Source organism: Caloenas nicobarica, chromosome 2 (genome assembly GCF_036013445.1).
Source record: "Caloenas nicobarica isolate bCalNic1 chromosome 2, bCalNic1.hap1, whole genome shotgun sequence".
Taxonomy (NCBI): Eukaryota; Metazoa; Chordata; class Aves; order Columbiformes; family Columbidae; genus Caloenas; species Caloenas nicobarica.
The window spans coordinates 23,664,125-23,682,431 of record NC_088246.1 but is presented as its reverse complement, the minus strand read 5'-3'; the positions used below and the strand labels follow the sequence as shown (position 1 = coordinate 23,682,431).

The window sequence follows — 18,307 nt, the reverse complement described above, 5'->3', positions numbered from 1 at the left end:
TGCTCACTATCAATACAATATTCCTGCCTGCTAATCCCACTGTATCTTTAATTTCTTAAACCTCTAATCATAAGCACCAAATAGTTTATTCTTTTGCCAAATCCCTTTCACCAAATCTATTACTAGCTGCTCATGGAAAGGGACGCATTATATACTAAGCAGAAGACAATACTTGCTCTCACCCTTTTAAATGTCCAAGAAGTATTTTTCCATCTTTAAGATTCATAGCCCTTGCCTCACTTTTCTCTATACAATAGAAATTCCTTTCCTTATATTGTATAAACATTTAGTATTTGCATAACCCCAGGAAGACCTTAATTTGAGACATGTAAATTAAATGTTTGCAGTTGCTTATTTTGCAATATGTCTTTTTCCTTTATCCCCTCCTTTGTACTTTCTCTAGCTTTGGACATTCTTCCAGTCTCCAGGGACTGAAAACTGCTTTCAGTATTCCACAATGATTTTACCAGTCTGGCACAGAAGCAGACAGTACTATAGGAGCTGTGTAAATTAAGGGACTTCCACTTCACATACCTTCGTACACAACATTTGGTTGTGTTACAAAATCCTGAACAGTTCAGTTTCGCTGGTGACACAGGAAAGTTCCTCACAGCTCCACCTCCCCACCCTGTACATTAACTGTGCAGTTTCTGCATGAGGTTCAAATAATAGGATTAAAACCAACGCTGACTGGAATTTGACAGGGCTGCCATGTCAGCAAAACCTCAAGCCATGAGGTTGAATCGTCTTGAATTTTTTTTCACAAATTTGTTTTTTACTGTGCTTTACATATGTTGATTAATTTAGTCTGTGTTCTAGTGCCACACAACTGGCTCCCGACCTCTCATTTTAGGTTTTATATAATGATTAAAGAAACTGGTAAAAATACAACTTTTCAATCAATAAAATAATAATTTACAATATGTATACAGGGTCTCAGATAACTTTACCAGCAAATGCAATCATTTTACCCACTGTCGGAAGTCAGTCATCTCTAGAGGGGAACGATGCAGCCATTAACGTTAACACATTAACGCACATTAACACTGCGCTATAATTCACAAGCCAGAGGAATTAATGCAGGGTGCATTTCCAGCTAGGGACCCTCAGGCAAAAGCACAAAACCAGCAAAATTACAGGAAATGCAGACTCCTGAGAAAACCCAGCAGAAATTTTGATGGGAACATATTACCTTGAAAAAGTGTCATGAGGATTCATAGAAGCATAGAATCAGAGAATCATTTAGGTTGGAAAAGACCTTTTAAGATCATCAGTCCAACCAAAACCTAACACTGCCAGGTCCCACTAAACCATGTCCCTAAGTGCCACATCTACACGTCTTTCAAGTGACTTCCAAAGAAAAGGACAACTGTCACGCATTATTGAAAAGCAACAGCTTCAATAACAGTGTTGCCTAAAATCATGCCAGGGCACTATATGTCTTAATACAGACTGTGAGAAAAAATATAGTCAAATGCTCTGAGTATGCCAAGTCATCCACCCAAGCTTTCCTTATTTGAAGACCTCATTATCTCCTCAAACCATCAAAAAGTACAGTACAATTGACTCTTTTATGCAGTAACTTTCTTTTTTTTCCCCTTTTTTTTCTTTCCCCCCCCCCCCCCCCCAAGGAGAAAAAGTATGTCAGAGTATGTTGCTACTTTATTGTGGTATCGTAGTGTGTGCTTTTACTACCACTGATATTTAATAATACCTATTACTTGATTTTTTTTTCCCTTCTAACATCAATATATAAGCTGATGATACATCTAATCCATTCCCAACGCAACTCTGAGTGGAAATCTTATCTTTCAAAGAGCCTGTGTGTAAGCTAAGAAGAAAATCTTGATACCAAGGAGGATCTCCTTAGGCTAGGCAAATGAATAAATTACGACAGTAATAAAGAATATAAGAAATACTCATGACATAACTTAGCACAGGGCTTGCTACTAATAATAATGATTCTGCTGTAGCACTTAAAAAAAATAAATCACAAGAATACTATTAGCAATTAATTGCAAATACAGTTTAAAGAAAACAGAATAAATAACAGTGAAGCCAACAGCGAGCCCTCTCCAGGCTGGCAGGGAAAAGTCAGTGCCAAGCAGAGACACTGGTGGGGCAGCAGGTCAGAGGAGCGCAGGAAAAGGTGGGGCAGGGCAATAGAGCTCCCGTGGGCGCAGGGAAAAGTGGGGGGAAGCAGAAGGTGGTGCGGCTGCTCTCATCCTCTGGAGCTGCAGCTGTGCATGGAGGATGACTCAAAGACAGAGATAAATCGAATAATCACCGACAAAAGAAAAATCGTGGGATTCCTAATGAGGACACCTGCCGAAACTTTCACTACAAACCTCAGAAACATCTTTCCAAACAGTTTTACAAAAACGATTATGGGCATGTAGGAGAGCAGACTGTGAGTTTATTTCTCCATATATGGGATCCTAAACATAGAGCAACAGAATATCAGCACCTTATACCTCTTATCCACATTACAACTATAATTAAGACCACTAGCACTCTACAGTTAAATCTCCTTTTAAACCTCTTCTACAATCTTGTGATTCTAATTCAATCTAACGGCAACATCTTCCATTATGTCACATGCCAGGCTTTGTACAGCAAAGCCAGCAACTGTTTACTTGTTACCTACAGTAAAATCAAAACTGTACAAGCATATCTGGATTAGTCTAGAAGTGGTTTCTACCTAAATGACAGTGTCTATGAAGGGCAATTTTATTTATCTAGGATATATTTTGTAGAATAGGAAAACACATCTGTAAAACTGGCAAATCCTTGACAGAATGGAGATATGCCATAAATACTGTAATTTTTACTTCAGTTAACAAGCCAACTTCTCGGATGAAAACTCATTTTTTTTAAAAAACTTCTTCTCCCTCCACACAATATAAACTGTGGGGATTCATCATTACAAGCACTTGAAACCTTTTCTGTCTCCAAATTCATTTGTACTGAAATACACAATTCACACTACAGCCAGTACTGTGAAACATGCTGAATGGACGAAGATGAAGAGTCCTGAACAGCAACAACATTTGGCAAGTTCCCGTCTCCCAGGCTCACACCATGGTACTCATTCTGTATCTCAGAGCAGGAAAAATCCATGAAGAGTCATCAACCACTGGCAATGTGGAGTTTATTTTCATAATCTATAGGCTACCTTAGTCCTTTCCTTTCTATAACTCCTAGCATATAATGCAGTCCATAGACTGCACGACTTGTTAAAAGAAACATACGTCACAACATGAAGGTCTAGGAGAGGTTTGATTCATTGGATTCAGGGTTCTTTCAGTGCTTCAGGTTCTTTTCCAGTGCTTTTCATTGTTTCAGACTTTTTTCAGTGTTTTTTAATTTAATCGGGAAAAAGAAGAGATATACAAATAAGCATTATATTAACAGAAGATTATCTGCCGAACACGATTAACAAATTTGGCCTTAGACTAAAACAAGTCAATAAGTCATGAATATTAAAAAAATCATACCAGATGGCAGGTCATCCGAAGGGAACGCAAACAACTTGGACTTGTAAACAGAGTGGAAATGGAAGTCATCCTGAAATAGTAAATAATTGCATGTATTAAACCTGGATAAACTAATCAGTCTCATAAGCATTAAATACATAGTTCCAAAGGTCCTTGTTACCCAACACCTACACTGGTGAACATGCAAGTTGCAAGGCACCGTTACTCTATACTCTTCTCCTTTTCCAAACTGTGATGTGATCCTAATGCCACAGTTAATCACCTTTTATTTGAAACATCTGAGTACATAAAATGGAGTGGCTGAGCATGGTTAGAGCTAGTCCCTGGGCAGCTAGAGCTGCCCAGGGAACATCAAGGAGAGTCACAGGAGCTGCTGAACTGGAGTCAAGACTGAACCAGGGAGGTAACAAATCCAGAGCAGGAGGTGCCAGAGAAGGGGACAGGGCACTCAGGCTTCTCCTGCTGCCTCCAAGGGACCCTCCTCACCCACTGGTGCTGCATTGCTCTACATCCAAGTGTTAGAGAGTACACAGATATACACATAACACCACCTCATTTTTGGAGGTCTACTTTTGTCTGTGAATATGGCGACTCACATACAAGGTAAATGAGTTGGGAATGAGGGGATGACCCTTAGGTCCCAGGGCCTTATGCCTACCCTATACAAATGAATGTCTGTATTCAAAAAACAATACAGCAGGACTACTGTAAGTTCTACTCACATCTGAAGTGTAGTTTTCATCTGGCTCAATAAGGTAAGTATGATTTCCATCATAGAACATCCCACTGTCAAGAGCAAGAAATGTAAATACTGATTTAATAAACAAATATTAGTGCAACATGGAAGTAACTTTAAGAAGTTCATATATTTTTAAAATTTAAATATTTAGAAAAGGAAGCAGTTAAAAATGGTTTCAGAAACTGAACATAATTCTGAGTCCACCTTTTCGGTTTTTTGTTTCAGAAAGAAAGATATTCTCTCCCTGGTGATATAGGTTCTTCTTTCTTCCCCAAAGCTTCTCTACAACACATATTAATATAAACACCATAAAAATTGGCTCATTTAGCCAACTGAAAATCCAGGTCAGAGCCCCCACTGTCATGCAAGAGAGATCTACCTGCAACAGAGAAATTGAATTTATCTTTAGGTTTTAATGGTTTTGATTAACTTTTTCCTCAGTAATTTCATACAATACCAAGTACAAAGGGCATAATGGGCTCTTTTGGGCATAGAGAGCTCTTTTGGACATTTCAGCAATAATAATTATAACAGACCTTTTTCCTTTTTAAATTGAGTTAAAGTTTATATTTCTAGGAAACATTAATGGCTATATGGATTATCATATCATTATGGACATTATATGATATTCATGATCAGGAGATAGGAAACGCCATCAGACAGGCTTCCAATGGGAACTGGTGAAAAGAGATAAAGGACCAAGCCTTCTGCCATACCCATGGTTCTGGCAAAGTAGTCATGGTTTCTTTCTTAATGGCATAAAATCTTCCAACCACAGAAATCTGATGGTCATTCATGACAAGCACACTGCTATGTATCTCAGATAATCCGTCACTTTGCTTCCCCACACATATTCACCAATTTTCCATATTAAATTCCAACACACAGTTCCATTCTAAACAAAGAACAAACTGATCTGTTAAGGCTCTCTAAATGGGTAAAGATAATTGGTGACAGTAACACCAGATGCTTTTGCATTACCACTCGAATGTACAGTAAAGGTAAGCTCCATTCCTGCAAGGATGCTTTCTATTAAGAGATGTTTACTTAGGTAAAGATGGTACTAAGGTTTAGTATTTAACATAATGCAGGATGCACAAGTGTGGTTGAATTGCACCTTAAAAGAAAGTGTTGATACAAACATTACTCTGTAAGAGCATAAAACAAAAGGGCATTTCTTATATTGCTGCCATTCTGATCTTCAACCAAATTAGCATTTTTTTTAAATAATTTTGCCTTTACTGCAGTGCCATACACACATGGTTGGGATTAGGCTGTATCAGCATGTCCCTTTCAAAGTGCCACTGCTAAAGGCTTTAAGCTTGGCCATAAATATGAGCTGTAAGTTCAAACTTGGCACATAGTACACAACAGCAGCATAAAAGCAAGATTATTTATTTATTTAGATTGCTCTTTAGCAAAAGTTTAGGCATCAAAAAAACCCCACCAGAATTATAAACAACAAAACCAGATACTTTTCCTTTTTCTTATGCTGCTTTGTTTCTTTAATCAGCAAAATTGATTTTTATTCTGCACAGGACCAGATGTAGTCAGGAAAATACTGTCATTCTTCTCCTGACTATTAAGAAATATAAGCATATATTAAGCTTGTAAACCATTACAGCTATTGATGAACATACTTCTTTTAATATCACTCACAAGGTGTAGCATTCATAGATTGACTGTACAACATACATCGTGTGATCATGAGTATATCTACAATTTAAAGCTGTTTCACCTTTCAAAATACCTGTGCCTATTATTTAGAAAAAAATACTCTCTACATCACTTCAGATAAATATTCCAGCACCTGCTGAAGCTTCTTTGCCTGGGAGTAACATGAAATCTGGGAACATGATGAAGCTTTTCATCAGGCAAGCCTTTTTTCCCTTTAATTGCAATTTTACTTAAGCGCAGTCTACAAGATGAAGCGCTATCAGGAAACAGCTTCTCATGCAACTGTTGCACCCAGCAGCACTGACCTCGAATGAAGTGACTCAACAGTGACAACAATAATACTGAGGGCTGACCTACAGATCTGACTTGCCCACCCAAAGTGTTCAGGGCTCTTTTCCAACTGACTTCAATAGCCCAGCGCCATGTGAACAAACCACATGCTCACGGGTGTGTTAGAGAAAAAGCAATAGCAAAACACAGGCCATTTCAAACACCTGAATTTTGATTAGGTATATTTTTCAAACAAATAAATTTGTAGTCGTGGAAGTCTAATTGGCAATAATAACAGCGGCTTTTCTATTCACCACCAGTGGGCAGCAAAATCATAGACCAACCTGGTGTATGTGCAACCTGACTTGAAACACAGGACTGCAAGTCGTGCCTGACTATAGCTTCTTTATATCCCAGCAACCAGCGTGTTTTGCATTCAGAGTTGTTTGTGTTAGCTCATAGGAAACTGTGGTTAGTGCATATTCCACAGAAAACAAATAAAAAATCCAAACAAAATGGCTCGCTCGGAGTTTAAGCTGAAAAGATATAATTCACTAGCAGAGTCATTAAGAAGAGAAGAAATAAATTAATCAGATGACTGGCTACAGAATAGTTAAAATTATTTAACTAATAAAAGGAAGACCACAATATAAACACTGCCAACAGAAGAACTCGTAATTTATGATTAAAAAAACATTTTCTCACATGTATGAAAAATTATGCTGTTATTGGCCAAGATCTAGAGGTACTAATCGCTGAGAGAGGAGGTTACCATGAACTTTGGGAATATGAAGCTTGTTATCCTATCAAAGGCATCTGTTCTGCCTTATGGACTTCCTAAAATTCATGAAAGCAAAGCTCCTGCCATGCAGACCTTCTTAGAAGATAACTCTCCCCAGCCTCACTTATTTCAGTGAGATGCTTGAAACTGTGGCTGGAGCTTAGGAGCTCTGATTGCTCGTGTGAGTTTCTAGTAATTACTTAGCATTTAAAATTGACTGTGGAGGAGCTAGTTGTAATGATGGAAATATGAGTTTAATACAGCTCAGGAAAACATTACTTTCCCATACTAGATGCTAGAATTACCAGCCTGCTACAGGAAGCTTCATATTGCATCTTGTGTGAAGGATAACTCTATTGAAACTTTATTGTATCAGAAAAAGGAGAAAGAAAACAAACAAACACACACACACACACCAAAAAAAAAAAACAAAAGAAAAGAAAAAAACCACATCACACCACACCTCTCAAGGGAGAACTGAATTATACAGGGGAAAAATGCATCTTTCATCATGGAACAGTGTCAGAAGGAACCAGTTTTGAATATCAGGCAATTTAAGAATGCAGAATAGGAGGAGGGTCAGTCTTAAGAACTAAACCACAAAAGGAGGGCAGGAAAGGGTATTTGCAGACTTTCCTTCCTTTCTGCTTTTTATCCTAGGAGTTAGCAGGGGCCAAGACCTAATGGATCGCTGCTAATGGAAGCCATGCAGTGGCTCAGGACGCATTAGGATGCTACTATTTTTAGGTTCACTGTCCATATTGAAACTAGGCTCAGGTTTCCTGAGCTGCTCAACCTTGATGATAAAAGAGAGAAACACAGCTGTAAATCAGACAAGTGCAAGGATGACAAGCCTTCTGCATACATTCTCCCCCTTCCTAACAAAGAATATACAAATATAAAAGACACTACTTAAATATGTGTACTTATATGGCTGAAATTAAAACTACGGAATAGTTGGAGATAGAAAATAAGCTGAAGATTTCCATCAGCTAAGCCCTGCTTCCTCAGAAAAAGGCAAAGCTCAGGTAATCTCCACACAGGCTGACTTGCTGCCATGACTTTTCAAGCTAACTCAGTATCAGAAGTGCTGAGATCCTGTAACTCCCATATTCCACAGACACTGAAGTTACTTGGTTGCTCTGAAAACCTAACTGGCATCTTTCAATAGTGACAAAAGCAGTCAGGTCCAAACTTTACAATCCACACGCAGCTCCATGTAACCTTCAGATGACAGACGCTTTCATTATATTATCACTAAAATGATGTAATTTAATATAAATTATTATTGCATGATTTTATATCCTTTCTTCCAGATTTTCCAAGATTTTACTATATCAAAGGTATCATCCCATACACACAGCTTAAGGCCAGCAATTCTGTGAAGAAAATGGATAGAAAAAAAGAAACTCTAAACTAACACTTTCCTTTATAAAGAGAGTAGAAAATAAAGAATAAATACATCATTGTAGCAACAAGAAAAGAACACAATTTCCAAATGGTTCACATCAACACCGGCAGTGTTTTTTATTCTTGTAGAATAGGATGTTTTCAGCTACTTTTGTTCTTCTGTTTCTATAATAAATTCTCTTAAAACAATACCTGGCCACTGTCACATGTCTTCAGTTAAAAAAAAAAAAAAAAAGAAAAGAAAAAAAAGAAACTTGCATGCTTTGTCAGTGAATTCTTTAAAATTAAACCCATTTTTTCTAAAGACTGTCAAGTACTTAATATTGGTGACAAACTAGTAGAAAAATAAGTAGCACTTATTTTACTATAAACAGCTTTGTTTTGCTTAAAAGACTAATAAGCAAGGCCAGTAAAAACAGAACAGCAGACTTACTGTAATCCATGGCATGTTGACAAGGCAACAAATGATACAGGATTTCCTCGAATTCCTCCCTGATAATAGCAATGTTCTCCTCCCTGAAATTCGAAATTGAGACCATAAATCGACAGAACGTCGCACAGTATCACACTCCATCCTGTCAAGCACTGCTTTTTCATAAGCGCGTTGCCAACCCATTGACATGGCACCAAGAATTGACTGTCACTCACAAGGGTGTTCATCTCATCTCCTTTTAGTCACAGTTTGGTACCTACACAAACATAATCATTTTGAAACTCCACACCAAATGGAGATATTTTCAGTGTGAAATCCCTGGCATCCCAAGACATTTCAGAGACAAACGACTCCAGAAGTGCCCATCTTTCTCATCTTTCTTCACTGACTACAAAAAGAGTTGGAGATAGAGGGCTTAGATTCAACACCTGGTCTGCACACGGCTGCATGGTACAAGATGAACTCTGCTCTGAGGGTAAGGCAATTTCCTACTTCTGAGAAGAAAGGTATGCTTATAAAATAATAATACTTGGCCAAAAAAAGAGAACAAATCAAAAGTGCTCACTAGTGCTTCAAAAATAATCAAAATTTTAAGTATAACCAACCAGTAAAGGAATACAATGGAAATAAGTATTTGCCTCTTCTGCAAATAAAATATACACCTTTCAAATCAAATCCAGCAGGTATTACTCAAAAAAAAATCACACTCTCAGTATCACAGAAGTCACACTGATAGAGAAGTAAGCCCTACTACACATGCACCAAATGTATTCAGTATTGCACAACATCAATATTTGTACGCAAAATTAGAAAAACAATTCAAATGTCCCTTAAATCCTCACCGCCACTCTACCCTGCAGAGAAACTTACCTATTAGTGCCTTGCCGAATTCAGCTACATCATATTATTGCACTAGTGTTGGTTAGAGGACTATGAAGAAGATTTTCATGTTGCGTTTTGGTTGGTTGGTTGTTTTTAAATAGCAACACTTTACTATTTCTATTGCCTATCAGCAAATGTATGAATAATCTACCTAGTCTAATGTACCCAGCCATGTGAATATTTACATCTATTTACTACAGGGAAGGAAAGGCATTACAATGATTGCTTTTTCAGAAGCCAGAAGTCTCTTGCATGATGTATAGCACAGTGATTTTAGACATCTGACATTAAATGCTCTTGGATTTTATTTTTCAAAAATGAAAAAAAAAATCATCACAATCAGGCAAAAGGCAAGAAAACACATACAATATATTGGTAAGTTTGTGTTTTGATCAGGAAATTATGTTCTGTTTTCTACAAGGCATGCAAACTATTTTTGAAAGCAACTACAAAGTAAGGGTACCTCTGGTTTGAGGTGCTCTCCTTAAGAGAGTGTAAGAGCCGGCTTGTCAGAGCATAGCTGCTTGCAGGGAAAGAGACCTGATCTCGACCTGGTCACTGGAAATCATTATTTACTCCTCAAAATCTTCTCTGGAGCATCCATGCACTCCGTGCTGCTGTGGGACCCCAAAGCACTCAGTGCAGCACACCTTGGGCAGCTCACAGTTGCCATCACCAGCAAGAACAGCGATACAGAGAAATGCAACACCTGATCCTACAGACTACGAGTCTGACACTATTTGGCAGACTTGTTGCTTCACTCAGCGAGGAGAATCCCTGTGGCATATCTTCTGTTAAGTGTGCTATGCTCTAAGTTCTTGCCTCGGAAAAACACAACTCAGACAAATTGCATTCTATCTAACCAAACGAGTCCAACTCATTAATCTACGGAAGGTCACAGTAATTCTGGTGGAGACAGAAATATAACTCTGTTCTTCTAAGTCTTGGGGATCAATTCTTACCACTATGAAACATTTCTTTCCATATGCTAACAACTGGGGGATATTTTTTACACATGGACTTATGTTCCTATAAACATAATGTAAGCCACCTCAAACCAGTTAATAAAATTTAAGGGGTTTAAATGAAAATAGCTTTTTTCAAGTACTTGATGCACTAGTGGCATGTGGGGTTTTTTAGAAGAGAACTCTTCAGTGTAAGAAATCCTCCTGTCAGGATACTCCTAAAGGAAGTTTGGAGGATTGTTATAATCTCAGCAAGGAAATAAGAGGTGATGCAGTGAAACCAGATAGCACTAGCACCGGATAGCTCTGGGAAGAGTGATTGCTTAGCACTCCTTAACAGTGTCTTAAGCAGATAAAACATACCAGTAACATGTGGCACATGGTGGGGAGGGTGAAAATTGTATATTGTACATTGTACTTTTGGGCGACTTGATTTCAACAGTTCATAAAACCTGGGAAGAGAGAAGCACTTAAAGCTTCTTTATAGCAGGTGCTGTAATGAAACACACTGTACTACAGGAAGAATCACAATATATGGGAGATCTAAGACCACCAAAAGACTAAACGTAACCATCACATCTATCTTCTTTTACTCTGCTCTTGGAAACACTCACTGAAGGACTGGCATTGTCTCTCTTCTCTATTAGTATCTGTAGCGGTAAGACAGGAGCCAAAAAAAAATCGTTTTTTCCTAAAAAATATTCTGGTCCCATATGAAAATTAAGTCTTCCGCCAAGAGCTGAAATTAGCACCATTACCAAAACCAGTTAATTCCAGAGCATCAAGCATATTTTGTGAAGAGCTATTGGCGGCCTCCTGTAGCTATCAGAGGCCCTCTCTGCTCTCTCAAAAGCAGGCAATAATCACCCATCTCAGCAAATCAAACCTCCACACTTGCCTTTGCCAGCTGCTGGGGAATGGTTTAGTGTTAAGATGAAGAGGAAATAAGACTGCTCTTCTAAGACTTGCCCCCCTTCAGTGTGAGCAGCACATTTACCCCTTTTTGCTTTAAAAATGAACCTGGCCAGTGTAAAGTCTGGGAGAAAATTAGGCTTAATATCATCTCTCATGAGACAAGGTCAGCCCAGTGACAATGCCTGTGACAGGCCTGCAACACACATGCACACACACCGTGTCCAAAGGCAATCTAATGCTACAGCAGAAAGGTCAACGTTTTTGCCTCCACAAGGCATACAGCCACCATTCATGCTGTGGTTAGCATGGCACAAGGCAAATTTTCTGCCTATGCCTGTGGCACACAGCTCTCCATTCCCTCAGTTCAGTAAATTCCCCCTCCTTCATGAAAAATCTCTGCCTTACCAGAGACTTCCAAGAGCAAGAAAGAATATACAGATATTTAATAAGAATCTATTGATTTGGGGAGCTAAAAATGTATAACATCCCACAACAACAACAACAACAAAAAAAGTCAGAATGACCCCAGGGTCAATGAAAAGAAATAAATCATTATGATAGTGGTCAGTTCATGACTTAATCTTGATGCTTAAGTTAGATAATTACAGCAAAATCGTGAATTAGGGGTATCTTTCCCTGTGAACCGCTAAAGCTCCTGGCTGACCACCGTGCAAGCCTTTTTGCCCATGTCAGATGGAGTTTCCATGCAGCCTGTCTGGGTAGGTAGTGTGGCAAAGATACTAAAAAATGGGAAGGCAGAGATGTTAGCAATGCAAGTAAAATCTGTCCCTATTTCTATCCTTTAAGATAGTTTGTCCCTGCCCAGAGAGGCACTAGCTGCTGAGTAAACACAAAAGAGACAAAAAACACATTAACCAACGTTCACAATGAAGGGGGGAAATAAGTAAAGCAAAAGCACAGCCAGGACAGTCAGTGATGGTGGCGGTTCACTCCTCTCTGCAGTCTCCGTGAAGAACACATCTACTGACCACACAGTGACAGGGTTTGTTATTCACCTCAAAGACACTATGACCTTCCCCAGGGAGGAAAATTAAGGATGCACATTCATCTGCTTTCAAATAACACTCTACATCAGATCTTCAAGTAAGCAATTTTCTGCAATTAGGACAGGTTCTGGCCATTAAAGCTCATGCTACACTCAGGCACTGACCCTAAAATTAATAACTTCCTTCTTCCAACAGCAACATATTCCTATTTTATCACTCATTAATCCAAAGGTAAGTAGATTGCTGGTCTAGTTCAGATCCTAGTAACACAGTTCCCTCCTTCCTTGCGGCAGAAAGCTCCCAAAAGGCCAGCTAACAACCAAGACACCATTCTGTAAAATGCCAGACAACTATTAGCTTTTTAAAGAGCTACCCATCGTGGGGTCACTAGTTTTAAAATTGCTTTCTTAGTAATCACTTAGATCTATTTACAAATTATTGATGCTTGCATAAGTTTTGACCCAGTGATAACTAAGACTGCAGGATGAAGAGCAGCAGGAGAAGAAATTGCACACTCTCTTGCTGACTTCTACAGCAGAAAATGACTTGTTACAGATGGGTTTCTATTTGTAAATAGAAAAGTCAAAATGGCACTTTGACCTGTGTAACTGCATCAAGAAAAAAAATCTCTTTTAATTGACACTGGCTTCAGCAAAGGTGGGGGCCTGGCCAATGGGGCTGTGCTGTCTGGCAGCAGAGCCCTGGCCTCAGCCCTTACACAGCTCCAGAGACCCCAGCATCGCTTCTTTGCAGAGAGGTCTCTGGACTTGAAATACGCTGTACTGTAGATCCCTGAAAGCCAACTGTTTTGAAAATGTGAATGGCTCCCTCCCTTCTTAGGAGGACAGCTATCACATGTACTCATGCAACTCAGAGTTGACATGCTGTAGTGACATTAGGTTATAACGCTATTTCAGATTCTGAAATCAGAAATACGGATTCCAAAGTTAGGACACAGCATCACCGCTTCTAAGGCTTCTCCACAAAATACCCATGTTTAAAGACTTTTGGCAGCACTCTTAAAAAACACAGACACACGTGTACATGACAGGATCCTGAACACAGGCGACTCGCTTTGACTGCCATTGGTGACTCATGGTAGGCGCTTTCAGCAGATGGTGTGTGCTATCAGCCCAGCATCCCGGATCGGAGGCCAAATGAGGTTTGTGTTTACTGCCCAGTAGCTACGAGAGAAGATGCTCCACGAATGTAGCTGCAGGGTGTGGATAGAGAGCTCATGCCAGCACAACGCCATCTGGCCTGGGAGCTGCCTTGGCATCTGCTTGGGAAACAGCCTCTTGACTTGCCTTACCTTACCTTGGTGTTACAGAAAATTATTTTAATTATCAGCTGCCGGATAAAGATGAAGCGGAGGAGAACAGGGTTGGTTACCTTTTCCTGCCTACTCCACTGCCTTTAAGTTAAATCTTGTAGCAGTGCCTAGTGTCTCTGAATCATGGCATTCAAATCATTTTAATGACAGTCATTTTGCCATGTTCCTGCATGCCCGTACATTAGGGACAAGGGAGCAAACATTTAAAAGGACTATATGAAAATTCTTTACAATCTACCCATACTAATCTGTCACATCAGTTCATCAGCCTACTCGAGTCTGACGCCAAGTTACAAGCATGTGACGTACAAGATTACTATAAACACAACACAGAAAATGAGATGTTGGCACACACCTACACGGATACCAATCAGTCAGAAGATGATAAAATTCTGAGTAAAATGGAGAAAAATACTAATTAGATTTCCTTATTGGCTCATTATTTCTGAATGACAGAAACTTCTCTTTAAGTAGAGAATTCACAGAGCTTGAGACTGTGTCTTAGAAACATTAACCTACTGTATATAATACAGTGTCAGTTCGGTATCCAAAAGGAACAGAGAAGTGTCTAGGCAAAGCTATTTACAGAAGTCAAGATCGAGCAAGTAAAGATGTCAAGCTAAAGCACACTAAAGTCTTGCACGGAAAGTCTTTCAGAAGTACAGCAGCTTCAGTTTGCTTATCTAATACCTCCTCAAAGGGATTAAGTTAAACCCAAAAATATATTTTTATTTTTTAATAAGAGCATCTACAAAGGGATTTAATGTTCTTTAATGTTACAACAGTAGATAATTTCTCCTAGCTGTACTCAGTCTTTGCAGAGTTCGAGTTTACAGAGCGCTTGGTTGATGCCACTTTCTGCCTATGTATGCTGCATGTTGTAGCACATGGAAAATAACTCACGAGTTTTTTTCTGGGAGGACTTTCCTGCAAATTCAAGCATTGGACTGCTGCCTTCCCTTTGGGGCATGTGAAAATCACAGCCAAGAGCACTCAAGATGTGACTCTTAATGGTCACAAAGTCACCCAACTTCTCACTTCAGCAGAATTAGGACTTCATCACTGAGGCCCACATCTGCAAGGGGATGTACACTTTAAGCCCTTGATGGCTTCCACTTTCTGACATTTTTTTTCCCTTGCAAGGAATAGCTAAAAACACTGGATTTTTTTTAATGTCATAAAGAAAAGGAAGACAAGATAATTAAACCTGCAAGATCCTACATGAGTCACGATCCGAGATTCATTCTAGTGTAGTATATTGAAAAACATGGCCTGGGAAGGACTCCTAATACTGAAAGCTGCCACTTTTAATTTCCTCCTTCTCAGTAGCAGGATGTATATAGAAAGGAAGCTAGTAATAGCAGGGAGATAAACAGATATTAAAAAAAATGTTAATGCAAACATACTAAAAGTGCCAACCTGCAGGACCATTAGGTCAGGCAAATGCATTATATATGATGGCTGATTTTCTTGCCCTGGTACCACACATTTTACTAAAACCCAAAGGAATTGCCTTCATAATTCAAACAATGCTAAAACAGGAAAGATATTTCTCAATGCTTATTGACTCAGCATGGCAGCATGACACTGCTGGAAAAAAAAAATGTCCAGAGTAGCTGAAAACACACAGAAATTTTAAAATTTTGTCAACTCCTCATCAGGATACATACATTAACATTAATTCTAGCCAAAACCTACAGGAAGTAATTTGACCAGTATACTCTGGCACCACAGTTCCCTTTGTGATGGCAACATCCTGTAAGGTATGAACCATACAGTCATTCCCTGCTCCACTACACTCTGATCTTCTCCTTCTTGTGGCACTTTCAGTTTATGAACTCCCATTTTACTCCATTGGTCAAAGATAGCCAGTTCTCCACCTTATCCTTCTGTGCACTCTAATGCTTCCCAGTGTTCTACTGCTAGGAAATTTCATTAATATACACACTTTTTTTTTTTACCTAAGTCATTAATGAAAATATTTCATGAGAGCAGTCTGAAGATCAACCTTGCAGGAATCCCCTTCTGAACTGTGCCAGACTTACAGACTGTCAGCTCTTCTTTGGCTAGTTTATTGCTATCACTACAAAGTAGACTATGGCCTAGATTTATTAATAATTTGCCACGAGGCAAGCAGAGCTCTATCGAGGGAGTAGGACAGAGCAGCTCTGATGACATTACAGGAACCCTTATTCAAAATCTTCTCTCAAACAAGCCAGAGAGTGATTTTTCTGGTACTAACAGCTTCTCTAGTCTCTGGACACAGCTGAAAAAGCCCTGCCAGAAACAGGCATATATAATTCCTGCATTATTTATGATTTGTTCCTTTTCGGTTTCTTTTCTCCCCCAGGAGCTCATCACCAGGTTGTGCAAGCTTTGGGTACATGCACACGCAGCTCCCCACCAGCCCCAGGCTCCAGTCTCCCAGGACAGAGCCTCCCTGCACTCCCCTCCCATGCCCTCCCGACAGCCGAACTGGCACTCTGGTTTTCAGGAAGAAAATCTAACCCCTCACAGGAAAGCCTGTTCATCATACAGGCTTCTCTGGCAAGTTGAAACACCTTCCTCTTTGGTTACAAAACAGTGAGTTATCAAAAGCTGAAGAAAAATTATGAGATTATTCTATGGAGCTCAGACAGTGAATGCCCTTAGAATTGGAAGATGCTGGTGGAAGCACCTTGCTATAAGGTTGGAGACATACCAGTCTATTACAAAAACGACCTGCTCACTGACTGTGTGTTTGTTCTGGCTGCACCACAAATTACTGTAGCCTTATGGTCATTTGTACCTATAGCAAAATGTTGGAATGCTACCTAGGATAAGGTCTCATCAAACACAGGCAATAAGACATGACAGACAAAGACACTGCCCTAGTCAAGGGTCCTTAACAACTCCTTGAGCAGACCAGATGTGAGTCATAGAATCATTTATGTTGGAAAAGGTCTTCAAGATCATCAAGTCCAACCATTCACACTGTCAAGTCCACCACCAAACCATGTTCCTAAGCACCACATCTACACGTCTCTTAAACACCTCCAGGGATGGTGACTCCACCACTTCCCTGGGCAGCCTGTTCCAGTGCTTGACAATCCTCTCAGTGAAGAAATTTTTCCTGATACCCAATCTAAACCTGTCCTGGAGCAACTTGAGGCCATTTCCTCTTGTCGCATTTGAAGAACGGAGTTTAACAGAAAAAGCAATACCCATCATGTCAAAGGTCTCCAGCCCCCTCTGGCCTTTCAAGATTTTGGTATTTTTCTCCCTTCTATATTACTTTCCTAAAAAGGGCATTTGAAGAGCCCTTCAAATACACATCATGGCACACACAAGGCAAGACTTTAATCATAGCAAGGCAACGAAGAACAATAATCTTCCTCTCTTGTAAACAGGCATTAAAATAGCTGAAAGCTACAGTAACAGGCATTTCGTGGACACTACTAGCCAATCAACACACGTAACAGAAGGAAACAATGGCTATTTTTTCAGACTAAGGGCTCTGCTTTGCTGTGCAGCATTTGCCCCACAACTCTCATTCCCCAAACTGCAATGACAGCACTTCTGCTAGAGCCACCGTGGGGCATAAGGCTGCGCTGGGGCAGCTCGGCTGGAGCAGGCGGCTGGCAGGAAGGCAGCGGGCGCTGTGCAGGCTGAGGCTGGGTCAACACTACAATGGAGAGAAACATTTTTAAAAACCCATAGCATTTCAGATTACTCCATTCATGCTGTTCAACACTATCATGATTATGAACATGCTGTGAAGTATATGTATGCTGTAAGCACTCTTCCTGTAATTCTGTGCCCATAATACACATACAGTGTTTACACCACCACGCTTAAAAATAGTAGGATTGCCTATGAAATATAGTTCCTCCTAGTTATATTTAAACATGCCATTAAAAAGTCATGGCACTTATCCACCACAACTCTACCTGTGCAAGTTCTCTAACTGGGATGTGGATTATTTCCATTGCTTAATTTTTTTCAGAAAACTACTTCCTAAGATCTCATAGAATTGTCCTGTGTTTGGGGGGAATACAGGCAGAAACATTTATTTCTACACCCTCCACAGAGGGAAAATATATGGGAAAATGTCACTGAATAGATACCAGTTGTTCCTACTCAGGGAGAAAATCCAGCAATGTGAATTACACAGCACTATAGCTGGTTTTTGCCTTTCATCTCACTGACTGCATGAGTGACAAAATGACAACCCAAAAAAGAGAGAGAAAGAGAGATAAAAGGACACAGAGATATACTGCAGCAACATTAAGTATACACAAATTGAGTATTTATGTGCTATGAGCATAGGATGATCTGGTCTGACGCAATCAGGAAAAGGCAATGCATGAAGGGTTTTTCTCTCATTAATTGATTATTCTCTTTGCTACCAGAGGAAAT

General features: G+C 39.5%; 1 protein-coding gene across 6 annotated transcripts in view; it reads right to left on the bottom strand.

Moving 5' to 3' along the window:
- ADAM22 (ADAM metallopeptidase domain 22) overlaps positions 1–18,307 on the bottom strand; it is a 134,122-nt gene that overhangs the window by 52,208 nt on the left and 63,607 nt on the right. For all 6 annotated transcript variants that reach the window (XM_065629810.1, XM_065629811.1, XM_065629805.1 and 3 more), the window contains exons 5-7: positions 8,808–8,890; positions 4,220–4,283; positions 3,498–3,567 (exon numbers count right to left, since the gene is read on the bottom strand). In XM_065629810.1, the coding sequence (XP_065485882.1) occupies positions 3,498–3,567; positions 4,220–4,283; positions 8,808–8,890 (217 nt within the window). The remainder of the gene's footprint in view (positions 1–3,497; positions 3,568–4,219; positions 4,284–8,807; positions 8,891–18,307) is intronic.